Raw genomic sequence first — 19,929 nt, 5'->3', positions numbered from 1 at the left:
AAGGCAGCAGGATTTGGCCCGTAATGATATAATAGGATTTTAAGATTTGTTCTAGGAGAAAAACACGACATGTACTTTTAGGGCTAAACCTTTAAGGTACTGAGCAGCAGCATACCCCATTGACTTAACTGAGTGTTGAAAGCATTCAGCATCTTTCAGGAGTTGCTTAGCACTTCAAAGATCAGGACTTTTGTTGGTATCTCAGTTTTGTTCATTTATGCAGTTGAGTCCATTGATCTGTGTGTGGAATTTGAATTGATACTGCTTAGCAAACGCAGACAGGATATAGCCTTTTACATTTTTAAAATACCAAAGAGAAGCAAATCATATATTTATGCTCAATTGACAAGTCTTTACATATAGCCAGCGTCTTTGTAAAATTTATCGCAGGAATTCACCCACTAGGGTTTTTTTTTGAAGTACACTTATATTTTGTGATACTCAGTTGTGCTCAATATTTAGTTCTGTTATGTGCATTATCCTGCTGAATGATCAAATTAAATGCAAACTAGAATTTGAATGTCTGCAAACATTGGCAAGAATCTGCAGCTAATTTTAGATGGAAGATTTGCAGTGTCTGTTGTTTTTCCTGTTCATTTTAGATGGGTAAATTGTAAAAACGTTGAGGAATCTGACCTGCTTTTTTTCCCCCTTTTTGTCTAGGTTTGCAAGGCATGCCAGGGGACTACGTATCTCAGGGTGGTCCTATGGGTATGAGTATGGCACAGCCAAGTTACACTCCTCCCCAGATGACCCCACACCCTACTCAATTAAGACATGGACCCCCAATCCATTCATATTTGCCAAGTCACCCCCACCACCCAGCCATGATGATGCACGGAGGACCCCCTACCCACCCTGGAATGACCATGTCAGCACAGAGCCCCACAATGTTAAATTCTGTAGACCCCAGTGTTGGTGGACAGGTTATGGACATTCATGCCCAATAGTGTAAGGGAACTCAAGGGAAAAACAAAACAAAAACAAACAGAAACTATTTTAAGACTTTTGAACTTTGACCAGATGTTGACACTTAATACAAAATTCCAGACAGCTGTGATTATTTTTTACTTTTTGTCATTTTTCATCAACAACAGAGGACCAACGAAACAAGAACACAAATGTGAAACCATGGGCTCACTGAAATGAATATGCCCATGTACAGATCCTCTGGGAAAAAAAGACTCCAAGAGTTATAACTACTGTAGTATAAACATAGGAACTAAGTTAACTTGTACATTTCTGTTGATCACTCCGTTACGTTGCCTCAAATAGTTTTAGAAGAAAAAAAATCCTTGTTTTCCACACTATGTGTGTTGTTCCCAAAAGAAAGACTGTTTTGGTTCAGCAGTGAAGTCACTATCCATGAAAGACCTGTTTTGGCCAGTGAGAAAAGAACTACCCTGGAGATGAAGATGAAAAGTCTTGCTGGGTCTCTCATCACTCAGAAGACTGTTCCAAGAAGGCCTTGCCATTCCCTCATTTTGTTCCTTCATAAAATGTGTCCTTTAGTTTCAAACAGATCTTTATAGTTCGTGCTTCATTAAGTCTCTCCCCATTCCTCCCAATTTTTTTTTTTTTTTTGGACTCTTCTTCAAAGAGCTTGCAGGTGAAGATTTAAAAGACAGAACAGACAGAGCAGAAGCTTCTTCCAGTAGTTCTGAGCCTTGGCTTTGGACAAAACAAAACTAAAAGTTGGGCAGCTTTCCTCAATGAAAGAAGTTACTAACGGTCTTTGCACCAAACCTAGGACTTTATCATGAACTCAAAGCTTGGGAAAAAAAAGCAAGAGAATACTGTAACAAACTTCGTACAGAGTTCGGTCTATTAATTGTTTCATGTTAGATATTCTATGTGTTTACCTCAATTGAAAAAAAAAAAAAAGAATGTTTTTGCTAGTATCAGATCTGCTGTGGAATTGGTATTGTATGTCCATGAATTCTTCCTTTCTCAGCACGTGTTCCTCACTAGAAGAAAATGCTGTTACCTTTAAGCTTTGTCAAAATTTACATTAAAATACTTGTATGAGGACTGTGACGTTATGTTTTAAAAAGAAAAAAAAAGGTGTTAAGTCACAAAATGCGGTAATAAATATTTCATTTTTGATTTTTTGCTAGGCTTTTGTGTTTTTAATCATGTTTAGGAGAGTCTGAAGTTATCATGAGAGACGTCTCGAACACATTTCTTGTCAGCATTGAGAAGAAAGGCTGGAAAAACCAGAAACAAGCTTGTCGTCACAATACTAGAATAATTGAATGGAGGGCCATCTGAGGGTATATATTTCTGCTGATTACTGATATTAGATTTTTCCCAGATTAAACAAAATTTGAAATATTGTCTCACCAGCTTGTATTTCAGAGAGATGTGTCTAATATTTGTACTACCTGCTAATAACATAGAAGCTGAGGTTGAGTGAAGGCCCAGACATGCGATGGCTAATCCCATGTGTGTGCATGTATGTGTGTGTACATCCATATAACCACAGCACACCTTAGCTCCAGGGATTTAGCTCAGAGGCGAAGAATGGCTTTATTGCAGGAGTAGGTTTGGAAGTTTTAGGTGGAGAAATGAAGCTTTGACTCCAATGGGATTTTTCCCATGTGAGGATTGCATAACCTAGCTTTTGATATGGTTTTACTACTTTTCTTGTCTTCAGCTGTTTTCAGGAAAATAAAAAAAACAGCAAACCAAAACAACAAACCATCAGCTAATGACAGAAAATGTTGATTTGACATTTTGTATATAAATAGCTGGAGTAGAATCATGGTTAAAGGTTTGTTTTTTCTTAAACAAAAGCTTCTGGCATTTTGAAGTAACCAAAGGGGAGTTTGAACTAGGAAGACATGAGCAATGTTAGAAAAAGCAGCCTCTCAGCATCCTCAGTGGCACTGTTAAGTCAGCAAGAGTGGGATGGGGCCCAAGGAGCAGGGGAAAGCCCTGCCTTTATTTCCGGGAGGAGGGGAGGGGGAAAGGACTTGTAATTAACTCAACTTTCTAGGAAACAAAAATTACCAGCTTCAACATCTGTAAATTTGTAACCCTTCTCCTCTTTCCTGCTCATCGTTCCAACTGGTCAGGGTGTTTTTAAAAACTTTGAGTGACAACTTTTACCTTTGGAATGTGGAAAGAGGCTCAGCCTCATAGTTAATGTTTAATTTCTAAGCTGAGTAAATGGACCCACGCTGCTGGCGACAGAAGGGAGGATGCCAGTAGAATGGGTGTGAGGATTTATTTAGCAATCGGGTCCTGCTTTGTGGGCGTCTCTTATAAGGCTTTCGTATGAAATTTAGATTATAATTCCCTGCTAGGCTTTGATGCTCTCTGTCCTGGTTAAAATCACATCGACCGTTCAGTCGCATGAGAAGAGCACAGCCTGGGTTCCCATTTCCAAATTCTCTGATTTTTGTGGATGCAGAATATAAGAAGGCAAGATTATTTGTGTTAGCACTTTAAAGGGGAGGCTTTTATTTTTAATTTTTTTTTAAAATCAGTACTTTATTTCCTTGCAGATCTTTTCTCTACATTTTGAGGAGAAATGTCAGAAAACATCCTCACATCGGTAGAAGGACAGGGAAGAATTTATCCATAGTAGATTATTTGTTTTTATAATGAACTAAATATGTGCATTGCTGTGTTGTCTTTTATTTTCTTTCTTTTTTTCTCACCCTTTTGGGCTCTGCTTTCCGTGAGATGTCTTGCTGAAATCCAAGGTACAATATCGTGCAGAGATTTCTCCATCTGAGATTTTCTGTTTAGCATGGAAGGTTCCGATTTTGGTATTTTTAAGAACTGCTCAGCTGTCAAAAGCAAACAAAACGGGAATAATGTTTTGACAGCGGTATAGTGTTAAAGAAAATACTCGAGTCTGAATAAAAATTGCTTATGCTGTGGGAAACGAAGGGTAACAGAAGAAATACCTTTTGTTTACATACACACATGTTTATAATCCCAAATTTCCATTTCGCCAAGCGGGTCTGGGTTGAGAGTTGTAGTCACCATAAATGAGGGATTTTTCTTCCAGATTTTGCTGCCTTTAAGGCGAAGAGAGGAGGGGAGCGCACCTCCGGCAGCGCTGCTGTCCGAGCCCTGCCCGTCGCGGCGAGCGGGCACCGCGGGGCCGAAGAGGAGATGCCGGGGGCAGCCGAGCGCTCCCCACCTTTCACTCATAGCCGCAGAGAGAGCGAGAGAGAGAAAATTGCCCCAGACCAGGTTTGCGAGGGCCGGGGGGGGGGGGGGGGGGCGGGAGGGGCCGGGGCCGGGCCGGGCAGGGGAAGGGGTGCGGCGGGGTCACGGGCTGGACCCGCTCTCCCTTGTAGGTTTTGCTCATCGCTCCAGCGGCTCTCCAGGCTTCCCGAAGGGACTGAGGGTCTGGCGGCGGCGCCTTTGCGGGGGTCGATCCGGAGATACTAGCCCCACTATACGCCTGATGCGTGTGCTTGGAAAAAAGCCCCATGGAGCCCGGAAAACGCCCGGATCTTTTCCCCAGGCGCTACCGCGTTCCCGCGCTGCGCGGGGCGGCAAGAGAGAGCTCCGCTGCGCGGAGGGATGGCTGCGCCCCACATGTCTCCCCTACCGCGTCCCTGGGTTGAGCCGAGAGGAAACGGGGCCGGCCGTTTAACTCTCCTGACAGCACTTGGGGGAAAATCAACCCCGCTGGCGCTGCGCGGGAGCGAGCCAGCTCCAGGCTGGGCAGCCCAGCCGCTGCGGGCTGAGCAGGACCGGATGGGATGAGGGGCGGGTGGGGGCAAGGTTTGCAGGCAGATTTTAATATTAATAGTTTTGGTGGCGAGAAAGAGACGGACAGAAGGGAGGTTGCTCCTCTGGGCAGAGTCTCTGCGACAGTGATGATGGATGACCCCGCACGGCTAAACAACTCCTCCCCTTCATCCCCACTCGGTGTCAAAGCTACTTTACTTGCAGCTTCAGGAATAATAATAAAAAAAAATAAACACCTTCACCCCATTTCTTGCATCGATTTATGGATCATTATGAATCAATTACTGCTCTCAATATTTTAAAATTTGCTTATTAAAAAAAAAAAAGAGGGTCTGCCTCTGGAGAAAAAAAAATCATTGCCTTAGTAAGAAATACAGAATTTTCTTGTATAGGCCTGTGACTAAAAAATCGCTGCTCATAATTAGTGTTTAACCATTTCCCAGGAGCCGCATTGCTGGGGACAGGGTGAATATCTTTGGTGTGCATCTCCAAGAGCGCCATTAAAACTAGGGGTTCTTACATGCAAAGGGTTCCGCAATGCGTGTAGAATGCGTATGGCGCGTGCAGCCTCATGGCTTAAATATTCCAGGGAAAGAAAGAAAGAAAGTAAGTAAAAAGAGGTTTTAGAAGCCCAGAAGCCCATAAGACATCCCCTCCCCCTCAAATGCTGGATATGGTGCCGTGAGAGGACGCGGGGCCGGGAGCGGGCTGCGCGCCCACGGGGCAGGACAGCGGAGCCCGGCTCGGTGGCTGCGTGCAATGGGAAGGAGACTTCAGCAGGGACAGAAAGTGTGTGAAGTTGGATTTCTCTCGCTTTCTCTCTATTCTCCCATTTGCAGCAGTGTTTGAGGATCTCAAGGTGTTTCTATGGCTACCTTGTGTATGTGGGAGGGTCATATGCGGGGGTGCCCAAGAGAAAAGGCAGCTCTTGGGTGATCATTTATCAATGTCACCCACATAATGATTCTCTCTGCAGCCTTCTATTGATGAGGATAATTACATTAGCTCAGAGTGACTGATCAATGAAAAACCACCAAACAAAAACTTCTTTACTCTTCTATAATACCAAAACCCGATACAGAAATAAGATAGAAAGGGAGGGTGGGATTTCCCTTTCCTTCTCTTTAGCAAATTTTTTGTAATGAACAAGGGAAAGTAGGGAAGATTTATCCGATTAGTTTCCTTTTCAGAAGAGGCTACCATTTTGTGAAAATGTTTCCTTAAACCTCTTGGCATCACCCCGTGCCCAGTAAAAGCAAACCCTTATTTAAAATTTTACCTACTGCTTCTTCCCTAGACCCTAAATCCTTTGCTTTTGCAGTTGTGTTTTGTGATCGGAGGGCGGGGGTTGAAGGGGGAGGGAAGAGCGCGATAGTTTGGAGCTGCGAAGAGGCAAAGGGAAGGCAAATAACTTTTCTTGCGCAATTTCAACTGTCTCTGTTTGTCAGGTTTTCTTTGGTTTTATCACTTCATAAAGTGGCTCTATTAAAGATGGAATGTGGCCTCCCTGAGATGCTGCTCTGTCGGTGAAAGTTTGCAATTAAATTACGGGTTCGCTCTTCCCAGAGTTAAAAATCAATGTTTTCTCAATTAAAGAGAATTTTAATGCTTTTATTGGGAGTTGTTAAGGACGCCGTAAATTTTACTGTAATGCCTCTAAGCTCCGAAGCCCTGCCAGTGGACAGGTTGATATTCATGTTGGTTTTGGTGGAAGAGGTTGTGGCTGGTTTTGTTTTCTCTCTAAAGGGCCTTCTTCAGAAAACTCAATCATTTTGAATAACTGCAAGACAAACTGATGCAAAGGGGCGGGGGAGCGCAGGCTGTTCCTTCTGCCCTCCCCTCTCCGTTTCGTACTGCCATCAGCTCCTCTCGCTGTGGCAGGGAACTCTGTCTTACCGCTCTCCCACCGGGCGCAAGGGCGGGTTTGGAGCTGGTTTCGCGAGGAGCGGAGAAACGCTTCAGTTTCGGAGCACGTGTTTCTCCTAGGTCGCTCCCCCTCTCGGAGAGGCCGAGGGCGCTGAGCGGAGGACGCGGGGCGGTGGCCGGGGCTGCCCTGCGGGGACAGCGAGCTGCCCTCCCGCCCGGCCGGCTCGCACCCTGCGGGCTGCGCAAGGGCTCCCGTTAAGCGCTAGGAAAGGAGCATGTCCGGTCCTGCTGAAGACCTTACATTTCTGTAAGCTTCTGCTTACGGAGGCGACTACAAGTTAGCCCTGGGACGTAAATGAATGGAAGTCGGAACAGGGTTGGCAGAGGCGCTTTTTTTTTTTCCTTGCCAAAATATTGTTTCTTTACAGGCTACTGTCAAGTAAAATCCCCACCAGGAGGCTGATCTTGAGCGCATTTACGTGGAGCTAATTCCCCGAGCCGCAGGAGAGATCGTCCCCGGTCCGTGAGATCAGAAATAGGCCCCTATCGCCTGGTTTTGTCCAAAGCGTGTTTAAAATTCCTTAAATTAGCTCCATGAAGAGCCAGTGCAAACTCCTTTAGAACCAGTGCAAACTCCTTTGATTAAAGCGACTGTCAGATTCTTCGAGATTAGGAGAGAGAAAACGCAGCGTAGGATGTATTTATTATTTATACTATAGTCCACTGTGAACAGTTGGAAGGGGAGGATTAGAGAGCGCGTTTGAAAGAGGAGACAAGAGAAAGCGCGAGAGAGGTGTAACCCTCTGTGTGGTTTGGACCAAGCTGCCTCATTTCTCCCCCCACCCGCCGAGCTCCCTGTGCCGCCACCCCAGCTGCGCTCCCCTAAGCGGGGCCGCCAGCTCGTCCTCCTGCTCGCCGCCCTGGCCAGGAGCGTCCAGCGCCACTTCGTCAAGGACCCGGCATCAGTAACCCGATCGCTCTGATTTTCACTCAAGTTTGTATTGTTCTGCTTGAGCCTGGTGCGTGGCACTAAACACGGCCGGTCCCTAGGGAAAAAAAAGAAAAAAAAAAAAAAAAAAGGAGGGGGACGACAACGGATGATTTCCACTCTCAGGCTTGTGTCTGTGTTTAGAAATGCAGGGCATGGGAGAAAAACAAAGCCATAACCGGGTTCTCACCGAGCAGGTTTGCTTTAGGACCTCCCGTTAGGGGGAGGACGGGGCAACGTAACCCTTGTATTTGGCTAAGGCGGGAGTGAGGAGTTCGGGGGCTTATTTTATTTTATTTTATTTTTTTAATTTATTTTATTTATTTTTTTTTTTTAATCCCTAAGGCTGAGGCTCTCCAATTCGGAAACATTTTCAAATCTATGAGCCTTGAATGGACAAATACTCGCTATTAATATGGGACATGGACGAGTGGCAAGAAACCTGAATGGAAACTGTGCGGTAGCTTTAGGAGAAACTAACGATGTGCTTCAGCTCTTGCCATTACAGAGAAGGAAAGAGGGGGAAACCCCTTCTGATTAATAACTAGCAGGGTAATGTTGAGGGCTTTTTCTGCCCGATTGCCTTTTTGAATTAGAGCCGATTTCTTCACACTTCAATAGGGCCTGTCTCTTTTAAAATGACTGACAGATTTGTTTCTCCTTTTTTCTCTCCCTGAGACTTAATGATGTAAATTTTCTAATTAGTTAAATCACGTTGCTTAAAGGCCTTAATGTTTACCGGGCAAGGAATGATAGCCGCATTCGGATCTCTCGAAATAACCAGCGAAATAATATTAGAGTTTTTACAGAAGGAGGGAGGGGGGAAGCGCAGAGGGAGAGATGGGCTGGGGAAATATCACGTAAAATGAGAGCTAAAGTTCAGCCCGGAGCTTCTTCCCTCCTCCCCCACGCCCCCGAACCCGCTTTTATTTTTCAATCAGCTAAGATTTAATTAGGAGCCCCCAGGCCGGACGATCTGATATTTTCTCATTAGTTTCCCATCAGTAATCTTGAGTGTTAGATTGGCTTAAAGGTTGTCAACATTTGACCAATTTTATTTAAGGCAAAGAAATCACGCATTATAGCTCCGGGACCCGAGACCTGAAAATAAATCCTGCCCGGATCAGCGGAACTAACATGCGAAAAAAATGTTGACAATTCATCGTTGTGTTTAATAAGTTGCATAATGTATGGTACGCACACGCACACGCATGGACAGCGGCACGAAGACACCCGCGCGGGGCGCCCAGCAACGCGCGCAGCTGACTGTGCTCATGTGTGCGTGTGTGTGCGCGTACACGCGTGTGTGCGTGTGTCTACACGCGTGTGCGTGCGGTGTACGCGTGCGAGTGTGTGCACACGTGTGGGTGCGTGTGCACACGTGTGTGCCCCATGTCCGCCTGTGCCCCACGTGTGTGTCCGTGCGTGTCCGTGCGTGTCCGTGTGTCCCCAGTGCGTGTCCGTGTGTCCCCAGTGTGTCCCCAGTGTGTGTCCGTGCGTGTCCGTGTGTCCCCAGTGCGTGTCCGTGTGTCCCCAGTGTGTGTCCGTGCGTGTCCGTGTGTCCCCAGTGCGTGTCCGTGTGTCCCCAGTGCGTGTCCGTGTGTCCCCAGTGTGTGTCCGTGCGTGTCCGTGTGTCCCCAGTGCGTGTCCGTGCGTGTCCGGGTGCGGGCGCGCGGCGCGGCAGCGCGGGCTCCCAGGCGCAACCTCGGAGCGCCCCCTGCTGCCCGCGCCCGGCGCCTCCGCGGAGGCGCGCTCCGCCCGCGCTGCGCGCTTCCCGGCCCTCCGGGGCAAGGAACGCGCGGCGCAGGGGCCGCGCAGGCGGAGGGAAGGTGCCCCTGTCCCGCGACTCCCTTTCGGCCGGGGGGAATCGTAATATAAACTGTTTCCGAGGGTGCCCTTTTCCTTTCCGTGCGAGCGCAGAGCGGCCGATAGCGGAGAGGGGCGGCCGGTAAGGAGCAGGCACGTGCTTTTGTAGCTGCTGCCGCTTACTCTGCGCGCCCCTGGCCGCCCCGGGCCCGCGGCAGCGCGGGGGGTGCTCAGAGGTCGCCACCCGAATTTGGCTGCCCGCGTGGCCCCTCTGCGCGCCTGGCGGCAGGCGCGGGGGAAAAGAGGCAATAAAACACTGCCAAACGGGTGTCACAGGGCCCCGGTGATTTCTAGGTAAGGCCACGGCTTCCTGTTTATTGAAAGCATGACAGTAGGGTAAAATCGACCGGTCTGTTACGATTTCACCCCAGACTTTTCCGCTCTGATCGAGCGGGCTGTTTCGCGCCTGCCTCCGCCATCCTGCGCTTACCCACGCGTGCCAGCCCGCCGTGCCCACCCCGAGCTCCCTCCCGGACGGGTTCCGCCGAGGGGCTCTGCCCGGGGAGGAGCGGGCGAAGCGGCCGGGCAGGAGCGCGGGGTGCGGTCCTGGCTGGGGCAGCGCTGCCGCCGCCGCCCGCCGTGCGGTCCGGCCTGCCGCGGGGAGCGCTCCGGCCGGGGTGCCGCGGGGTGCCGGGGGGTCGGGCAAGGCAGGGCTCCGCTCGGGAGCCGCCAATACATCATAAACTGCCCCCGCTTGAGGAGGCACCCCAGCCTCTTGCTACCCTGGGGTACTACAGTTACATATTTACTGTTTAAAAGGGTATTTTACCCAATTAAAAAAATTAAAAAACCACACAAACCCAACACTCAAACGTGCGTCTTGTCCCGTTGGTTCAGGGATGTGCCTAGGTAGAGTCCAGACAAAACAATGCTGTGCAGAAGGCACTGCTGAACCAAGACAGTAGTTGCTCAAATTTATTTTCTTTTAAAAAATGTGTGTGAAAGGGAATGGGGGAGGGTGGAAGAGAATATTTATCAGAATACCAGAAGACACCTTTCTTGAAACAAAGGCGAGGGGAATAATCTCTGTTGCAAATCCATCAGGCAGAGACCAAATAACAATATTTATAATAGGGCATTCAAAAATACAATGTGCTTAAATAACAACAACAAATGCTTACTACGGTTGCTACAGCGTAGCTTAATAAAAAATTAGCCTTACTGACAGTCTTGTCAACATCTTAAGTAAATTATCATAGCGATGGTCTTTGGAGAAGAAAACCCACACTCCTTGCTAAAACACCTCCTATCATTAATCTTAAACCACTTGAAGATTATGATGGAAAGAATGGGATCAGTAACCATTATCATCTCAAATTGCTGTTAAAAACTCCGCTGTTTATTTTTGCAACAAAAGCGAATGTATCTGGGAAATGCAGAAAGGGGAAGAAAGGAAAACACAAGAAAGGCAGAACAATTGAGGCGAATCCTATTGCAACCTCGATGATAAACACATGGAAAAAGCTGTTACTGCTCTGCGGATTGCTGGAATTTGGGTAGACGTTAGAAAAATAAACAAAGCGATGACTCCTCACCAGTTCTGTAAATGCACCGCTACACTCAAGGAAAGGTAACTTCTTACAATTATTTGTGGTTTCCTGAATATTCGGTATTTGCCTTTATCTAGATCGATCATTTGATAAAGATCAAAAGTATTAAGAATGTACTTGCACCTTTCACTGTTCATAGGTAGAAAAAAAAAATAATTTCGACACTTTCTTGCTCGTATTTTCCTATGCATTGCATGTTTTCCAGGAATCATCAGAATAAAGTAAATAGTGTAGTTTCATGAGGATCCGACATACTCCAAACATTTACTCAGCGCGAAATCTTTCCAGAAGCAATTGTGATTTTTATTATAGTTTCTCCTGTTAGAATATCATCCCTCTTTGAAATACATTTTTTTACAGATGAGAAATAATATTTTTTCCCTCGTTAAACTAATTCCAGGATTTGTCAGAGAAGGGAGAATCTGCTGATTTAGGGACACTCGACCTGCATGTTATCAACGGATCTTTACACCTTCAGTAGATCCACCAATCGATGTGAGATGGGCACACGTCTGAATACAATCAAACACAGGCTTTTGAAGTTATTCTTTCAAAATGTGGAAGTTTACACGAAGCCTTTAAAGAGGACGATGCACCCCGGCGGGCCCTCCTCCTCCCCTCCCTGGAAGTCAGAGGAGAGGGTGCCATTAAACCAGGTCTTTGCGAATTAAAATAAACCGAACAATTATTTTCAGCCTAGTAGAGCTGCATCTTCCCGTTGTTTCCGCGATGATTCGCGCCAGCAGCGGTGTACCAGAGGCAGAGGCGGGAGAGCTGCTCTTCCCCTTCAGCGGGGGGGACGGGGGATTTGCTCCCAGAGGCAGCTCGGCAGCGGCGCGGGGCGCTGCGCGGCGCGGTGAGGGGCGCGCAGGTAGGCGCGGCGGGAGCGGGAGCAGCGCTGCCAACTCCCCCGCCGCGGCCCCGCAGTGACCCCAGCCCGGGGCTGCGGAGAGGTGAGAGGTGACGCTGTTAGCCAGCGCAGACCTGGCCCTTTTAAAGCCACAGCTAATCAGTCCTTTACTAAATTAAAATATAGGAACCAGAGGGGAAGCAATTTCGATGTAAAGAATTACCGGGCGCGCTCTTAGAACGAAATAGTATTGAAATGAGGACGGTGCTCTCTGCGACAGACAGATTTGTCACCCAGGAGCAGTTGGGCTAAGATAAACTATAAAATTATACATCCGCTGTATACATCCCATAGATCCGCACGTGTGGGAGATTACGTATCCCACACGTACACAATAATAAAGTAAGGATATCGAGCTGTTAAAAAACTTCAGCCCCATAAACTATACAGGGGTGATTGTTATAGGGCGGCAGGCACTGGGTGGTTAATTGCCCACCTAGCTAAAGGCTCAGAGATTCATTATAATGTGGGAAGAAATTAAAGCGGAAAAAAAGTGATACATTTTCCTGTCAATTCATTTGTCTTCGATTTCAAGTTATTCTTTAACCTCTGTAAGAAATAGGAACTAACTGTGTCAGAGCGGTGTGTGTGCATGTGTGCATGTGCTCTACAGGCATACAGCACATACGCCCGTGGTTGTGATGTGCAAGTGTTTGTGATCTGAGCACATGGATTGGCTCACAAACAGTGGAAAATGGTGACAGTTCCATTTTTCCTCTTTAATTAGGAAATATTCCTTGATTGTCTTGGCACCCATTACTTTCTAATAATTCCACAGAACCAAGAGAAGAATAAATGTCTGCTGCAAGTAATCTGCTATAAAGCAATTATTTTACTAGGATAATACGCAATTGCAAGTACAACACCGTAACGGCTGTGAATGAGACGCAAAGGGAAAAAATAAAAAATAAAGACTGCTGGAGAGATGATAATATTTGAGAGTACATACACTTCAGTGAGTGGCAGTAAGAAATATCAAGCTTTGGTAACGTAGCTCTGTTACAGCTAGACTGCAAAGAAACTTTCCCTTTTCATGTGTTTCAGGCAGCAAAATGCTGGGTTTAGAAGATTGCGAGCCAGTTTCCTGCGTACTACTATAATTAATTTACGTGCGGAGATCAAAGATCCGAGGGCGAAGGAAATAATTGATTCTGCCAGAAAACACTTCCCTGGCGCAGCCCACGGTCAGCCGCCACCCACGGCAGGTAAGCTGCTGCGTGAAACTATTTTTAACTGAACAAAAGACTAAGCAAACATCTGACGTCAGGGACCAGCGCTGCGGGAGGCAGGGGGCTGGCAGCGGTGCGTGGTGCCGGGCTGCCCGTCCCACCCCCGCCCGTTGCCCGGCGCCGCCGACAGCAGTGCGGCGCTGCCCGGCGGCCCGACCGCGGCCTCGCCCGGCCCCGCTGCCCGCCGAGCGCGGCGGCCTCGGGGAGGGAGCTGTCGTCCTCCGGGACCGGGCTGAGGCTGCGGGGATGCCCGAGAGGCGACAAAGAGCAGGCACGGCGCCCATCGGGGAAGGCCAGTGACACCGCTCCTGCTGACGCTGGTCTGCAACTTCTGCGTGTGGTTTTAAAAAGCAGAGGCTGCTTTCATCCCCGGCGAGTTTGCTGTGTTTACCTGCAAGGCACCCCAAAGCCTTGAGGCGCTCGGCGGGCGAGCCCCGCTCCTGGCACGCTGGGCGCCGTGGCCGTGCGGCACCAGAGCAGCAGCGGGCTCGGGGCGGCGCGGCCCAAACTTCCACTCTGATGGGAGAGTGAATAATCACGAGAAACGCTGTGAAGTTCAGCGGGCAGGAGAAGCGCTGGGCTAGCTCTGCCATCAGAGCTGCACAAGGGGTGGCCGGGCGCCGCTCCCTGCCCGGCGGTCCCTGGCGCAGACGGGGGACCCCCCGGGAACCTCTGTGCCCCTGGGGCTGGCAGGGAGAGCTCTGACCCTCACCTCTCTAGTGACCGTCAACTTGAAAAACGCTCCAACAGGCCGCCTCTGTTTGAAACACTCATCCCTCGCCTTTCCCTCCCTCGCCCCCACGCGTTCCCCGGCCTGGCCGGGGGATGCCCCGCTCCGCTCTTCCTTACAAGGGCGCCTGCGGCCGAGCTGGGGGGAGGAGGAGGAGGAAGGGGAGGGGGGCGGTCAGCGGGGCGGGAGAGCCTTTCCCGGAGGGGGTGGCGGGCAGTCGCAGAGAGTCCCTGCACGCACACAGCGCCGCAACCCCCGGGCGACCTGTCAGCTCCGCCGCCCCCCCGGCTCCCCGCCTCGCCTCTCGCCAGAGTCAACACAGAGCTGCGATCCATTTGGGCGATTTAGTTAAAATAAATAAACCCGCGAAGATTCACTAGCGAGCGATGCATCATCGACCCGGAGGTTTATTAAGAGGCTCGTTACAGCCGCTGCTGCAGCCCCTGCTCCGTCGGAGGGGGGGAGGCCGGGTGGTGGTGCTGGGGGAAGGCTGCGGCAGCCCGGGTCGCCCCCGATCCTTCACACCAGACCCCTGCAAAGACCCGCCTCCCCCCCGGACAGCCACCCTCTGCTCACCCCCTGTCCCCCCAGAGCCCGCGAGGAGGGGGAAGCGGCCCACCCGACGGCTGCTGCAGAGCACTGGTGCTCATTTCCCTGTATATTTGAGGGAGGGAGAAGAGGGTCGGGAGACATTGTTGTCAGTGGCGATTGTTAACCCAAATAATAATAATAAAGAAAAGTCGTTACAGCTGGGTGCTGGCTGAATATGGCAATTACTATTATTGCCAATCACGATTAGAAATAATTATCCTGAAAGCAGGGAGGGTTCAGCTGCCAAGGTGTTTTGAATAATCGCTTCAAAATGAACAGCAAAATATTAGGTTCACACACAGGGACGATCGCAAACTTTCAGTTGCAGCAGCCTATAAAGGAGATCTTATCGCGGGTGAGCTCATTTACTAGTGAAGCTTCAGCTGCTCACCTCTTAGAGGTCCAGTGGTGTTCTGCTCCCCCAGCCCTGCACGGTGGCTCTCCCACAGTGCCCATCCTGCTCCCCTCCAGCAAGTTCCCTGAACACACCCGGTGGCTAAACAGCTCCTCGAGGCAGTGGTGCACAGTGCTCGAGTCCCTCCATCTTCAATAAAATGAAGCAAACAGACTATGAGGGACGACATGGTTCCAGGCTGAAACTCCGCTCGCTGTATTTATTTTGTGCAACTCTATGCAGGCCCTCTCATTTCAGCTGTTTGAAATGATGTGGCTCTAGGAAGAGGTCACAGGTGACCGGCAAGTTCAACCTACTTAGCTCAATTATCTAAGTTTCATTTCCAAACTGTGTTCAATTTGATCTTCCTGCTTCCCTCCAAATTATCTCAGAGGAAAAAAAATCAAATGAAAGCAGACAATTTAAGCCAAATCCTGTATACTATTATTTATATGCAAAACCATTTTTGTGATATATACTCCCCTTAATGGCTATGGAATGCCAGATCTTTCCAAGCAAATTTACAAACCTAGCCATCAAATTATTTCAAAGGCAGGCCAATTAGGGACAAAAATAATTATGAACTTTCAGAAGCTTTGTAAAAAATATAAGTTTCTGAATGTTGTCTCTTTAAATTTTTCTTAAGTTTGTTTTTAATTTAAGCCTGGAGGCACAGTAGAAAGATATGCAGAGTCTAATAAGGAGTTTGGAAAATAATGTGCTGTAGTCCAGTGCCGAGCTATTTCTCCATAAAATATGGATAAGGAATCAATTCATAAGCGCAAATATCTACTAGGACGGAGTTTTAACAAACATTTCACATGAGCATTCTTGTATGCATTATTAAGGAGATAACAAAAGTGCTTCAAATCAAGCCCTATATAGTCACATCTGGAAATAGTCTTTTCTGTCTAATTTTCATCTTTTTCTCTCGAAAAAATGTTAGAAGAAAAACTAGTCTGTCCCCTTGTATATTAATTGTTACCATCAGCTTTTAATCAGCAACATGTATAGTTAGATTTACAGAATCCATTCTATGTTGCCCCTTTAGAGAGCAGTAAAATGAAGATGGTATCTTTATTCATTTATAGAACCCGATGTTAAAACAAAACCCCCACACAAATAGCCTATACATTGCTCTATGCATGTGGACAGGCGTGTGGATACATAGACACAACACACTCACACATGGAAACAAGTCATGACCATGGGTTGGAAAACATAATAAAAAATATCTGTGCATTTCATGAGATTCTGAGTTAGACATCATCAGATAAGAAGCGACCTAGGGAAAACTAGTTTAAAATCAGACACAGCTAATGTCTGAAAGCATTGGATCTATAGCAAGCTTTGCTGTATGATGCTTAAGCACAATTTTAAAGAAAGCTCTCCAGGCTTTTTAGTAAAATAAAGCATTATCATGAAGGAAAGAAGGGTTAGTAAACTCCCCTCAGGTTGCAAAGAGTTGATACAAGTTTGGTTATTTTCTTTTCCTTATGTATAAGAGTATTTTTTTATAATGTATAATTAATTGAGTTGCATTCTGAGGACAAAGATAAAGAAGTATCTAAGATCTAGTACTACCTTTTTTGTTTTGTTTTGTTTTAAATAAATATTATATTCTTCCTTTGAAGGGAAAGGCAAGCAAAGTATTTTCCAAACAGAAGCAGCAAAAACTATTTAGAAGAAAAACCATAAGCAATGTGTTTTTTAAATACTCTGGAGTTTTCTGAACAACTCTGATGTACTCGCATTCTTATCACAACTATTTTCTTTTTACTATTGTAAGTGGATATTCAAGCTAAATTGATGCTTTATGTATATCCTGTCTCAATTTGTAATACACTATTCTCTGTAAGGAGATAATTTGAAAAAAAAATACAAAAAAGAAGAAGTGATACCACTGACAACAATTTACTTAAATTCACAAACCTTGAAATTGATGCATCTCCTATCAATCATAGTCAGAAGCCACAGTAAAACACATCCAACATTTGTATATCAAAACTGGGACTAAAAAACCCTGTTTTGTTCAATTTAAATGTCCTTCAACATGTTGTCATTTTATACACTGATATTACTGGGGGATTTTACTATGAATTGGCTTTCTTCTGTCAAACATGCAAGACAGTAACCTTGCAAAATTAAAGTGCATGCCATTATACTGCACAGATATTTGTTCTCACTTAGTTACTGACAATGAAATACTTATTAAATAATAATAAGGTGATATTGACTTCTCTATTCTGTCGATATGAAGATCTGTTGATCTGTGAGGTTAATATTGATGAGGCAGAGTGAGGTAAACGTTTCATCAGGAGGGCAAATAAATCCCAATACTGGCATAAAAAATAAAGCACCCAACTTTGCATGTTAACAGAAGCTAATCCTTTTTTGTATTGGTATATGAGCACGAATTCAACCTACCAGCATGTGCAATGCTGAAGTAAATCCTTGATATTACCTTCAGGAAACATATTCCAAAAATGTCTATCATAGGTATGTAGAACTAAGCTCAAATGATGCCAAGAATTTAGGGTCTTTGGTCATTCTGCATGTTCTGTTGTGAATGGCACATTTTCTTTAAGTATTACTATAAGGCTCCACATCCAACCTCAATATTCTTCACAATAAAGAGATTTCTGTTTGAGTCAGAGAAATGAGAGAAAGGCTTTTTTTTTTAATAGGATGAGCTCTCTGTCAAAATATTATTTTTATTTGTTGTTCCATCAAAACGTCACTGGAAGTTCCCTCTCTTTACCCTCTGCCACAGAACACAATATTGCACACATTTTGAACAATACAAAGAGCCATTTAACTTGATGGGTCTGGCAGAAGAAGCTACTATCTTATTCATTATTATCTTTAGATTTTCCTTCTTTCTCTTTAAGGGAAGCTTAGAGCTGCTCTTTTTAGAAGAATATTGCATCAGGTAGGTCTCATACTTTGACAGCATTATTTCAGTATGTTATTTTTAATGCATGGTACTTAAACATGTAGAGAGAATCCATGTAATTTGCTTCTGGGCTTTTGAATAGAAATTAAAAAGATGTGACCTAATATGTCAGAAAATAAGAGGCCATATATTTTTCAATACTAGTGCCAAAAGAAGCACTTGGTAATTTCCCCCTTTTGATTATTAATTAAGGCCTCAGTCTTGCCCTTAGATATGCAGAAGTAAAACAGGTGTGAAGCAACTCTGCCTGTCTCAACTTTGCCAGAGAGGACAACTCTGCCTTGTCAACAGTGTGATTGTTGACAAGGGAAGAGCTCAGTTACACAGAGCTAACTGTAAGGCAGCAACATAAAATCAAAACATTACTTTGTCTGCTCTTACCAGAGACCATAGCCTGGTTTCTGGGGCAGAGGAGCCATTTTCACAGCCTCCTCCCTCTTGCCTGTCTGTAGCAGCATTGCTGTGCCTCAGCAGGGAAAGTTGGGCAAGGACTTGGCACCTTCTCTTCATTATGGTGACATCTTGTTGGTAGGAGAGTGTAGGAAAAACCACATTCTTGCTATTTGTGCTACTTATCTTCTGAAGGTGTGAGGCTGGCCATCTGTTGCTCCTTCCAGGGATCACTTAGGGGTCTAATACCTTTTATTTTGTTGTTTGTAAAATGTGATGACTTATGTCTGAGAAAGGTAACAAAAACATTTCTTTTTTGACCTCATGGTTTCTTGTTCTTCTTCCCAGCGCATGCTCAGCAGAACAGTGTTGCTGGGTTTTTTTGCACCTCAGGCCATGATGCTGTTTAAAGACTCTTGTCTCTGCAAATTCCTGCATTCACCCAAATCTCTGTTAAAGACAGTGGGATTTTGTGTGCTTGTGTTCTGCCATGCTGTCTGCTTCTGTCTGTTTTTTAGATATGTTTATCCTTGTATATCTCAAGAAACTTTCTCCTACAATTATCTGAAGTATTTCCCAATATCTGTGTAATGGTAGTCAGATGGCAGAGCATCTGGGAGCAGTGCTTTGGTTCATGGGTACCTTGTTTTCTACCATGTGGTTGCATGGTCTTAAAAAAAATTCTTTCTAGCGCACATGTCAAGCAATTCTGGTAATAAAATTACCAGAATAAGAAACTTTTCAAGCTTTAATTCACACTGAGATTTTCTGAAAGTTGGCTAACATTTTCAAAAAAACATTTAGGCAATTTAGAGGCACAGATTTTGGTAACCTCAAGACTCTGGGTCAGGGTTCCACATATACAGATATAAAAACTGGACTAGGGTCTTGTGCTCCAGAATATCTTTGTGCGTATTTATCTGAAACAATCTTGGTTTTGCAGATCTTGTGTATACAAAAGGATCCAGCAAATAAGCTGAATACTTTCAGTAATCACTATATTTGGGAAATGTTGTTGTACAACAGTATTTCAGTGCACGGCTTTGCAAGTGCAAGGTATATTTTCTGTAAGGTTCTCCTTAATATTCCAAGCTCATTCCTCTCTGCGGTTTCAAGGCTGGAGATTATGTACATATGTTTCTTACATGGCAATAAGGATACTGAAGGAACAACTATTCTGTCAGTGAATAAAGCGGAATAAAAGAAAAAAATCCATGACTGGGGGCTCCCATCTGTAGTCATGTGCTTCACAACACAGATTGCAGGAGAAGGAACAGGCAGCAGACAGTGTAAAATGAGCACAGGTAATTCCAATGCTGTGAAAACATTTTTGCCTTGAGAGCGCTAGCAATGAAAAGGTTACAAGAAAGGCAGTAATAAAAATATCAAAAGAAGCCAAATAGAGATAGGTTTCTTTGCAAGTGGAGAAGCCACTTTCTAAGATGGTGGCCTTATATACAAGTACATTTGTCTTCCAGACCCTCTGCTGTTGATTAGAATTCTGATGCCACTGGAGGGGTTACAGTTTTGTTGAGTTTCTGGATCTCAATTGCACTGTCAAGGGGTCATTCTTTCTGGTAATAAGGTAGCTAGTGACCCCTGGGAGAGAAGGAAAACAATTGACTCTTGAAAGCAGAAACATATACTGAAGTCTAGAGTAGATTTCTGGCAGTGGACCAGGTCTTTTCTCATAGCATTTGTCATTGTAGCAATGAAAAAATTGCGGGAGCTCTACAGACAGCC

At 45.9% G+C, this 19,929-nt stretch overlaps 2 protein-coding genes across 16 annotated transcripts in view; both read left to right on the top strand.

Annotated features, from left to right (window-relative positions):
* Positions 1 to 2,111, top strand: part of MEIS2 (Meis homeobox 2) — a 173,933-nt gene extending 171,822 nt beyond the window's left edge. For 8 of the 10 annotated variants that reach the window (XM_085062015.1, XM_085062012.1, XM_085062013.1 and 5 more), the window contains one exon: positions 664 to 849. Coding sequence is in view for 2 of the 10 variants with exons in the window: in XM_085062023.1 (XP_084918149.1) it covers positions 664 to 950 (287 nt within the window). In the remaining 8 variants the exon portion in view is untranslated. Of the gene's footprint in view, positions 1 to 663 lie in introns of all 10 variants that reach the window. The other 2 variants (XM_085062023.1, XM_085062021.1) reach the window with 1 other exon arrangement.
* Positions 2,112 to 2,238: 127 nt separating this feature from the next.
* Positions 2,239 to 19,929, top strand: part of LOC146436247 (uncharacterized) — a 98,931-nt gene continuing 81,240 nt past the window's right edge. For 5 of the 6 annotated variants that reach the window (XR_014852592.1, XM_085062028.1, XM_085062029.1 and 2 more), the window contains exons 1-3: positions 2,239 to 3,426; positions 4,022 to 4,209; positions 12,941 to 13,101. Coding sequence is in view for 5 of the 6 variants with exons in the window: in XM_085062028.1 (XP_084918154.1) it covers positions 3,358 to 3,426; positions 4,022 to 4,209; positions 12,941 to 13,101 (418 nt within the window). In the remaining variant the exon portion in view is untranslated. Of the gene's footprint in view, positions 3,427 to 4,021; positions 4,210 to 12,940; positions 13,102 to 14,846; positions 17,513 to 19,929 lie in introns of those variants that run through there. The other variant, XM_085062026.1, reaches the window with a different exon arrangement.

This window comes from Lichenostomus cassidix, chromosome 5 (genome assembly GCF_008360975.1).
Source record: "Lichenostomus cassidix isolate B80296 chromosome 5, HeHo_3.0, whole genome shotgun sequence".
Classification (NCBI taxonomy): domain Eukaryota; kingdom Metazoa; phylum Chordata; class Aves; order Passeriformes; family Meliphagidae; genus Lichenostomus; species Lichenostomus cassidix.
Note: the sequence above shows the minus strand (reverse complement) of the source record. Positions and strands in the feature narration are given on the sequence as shown.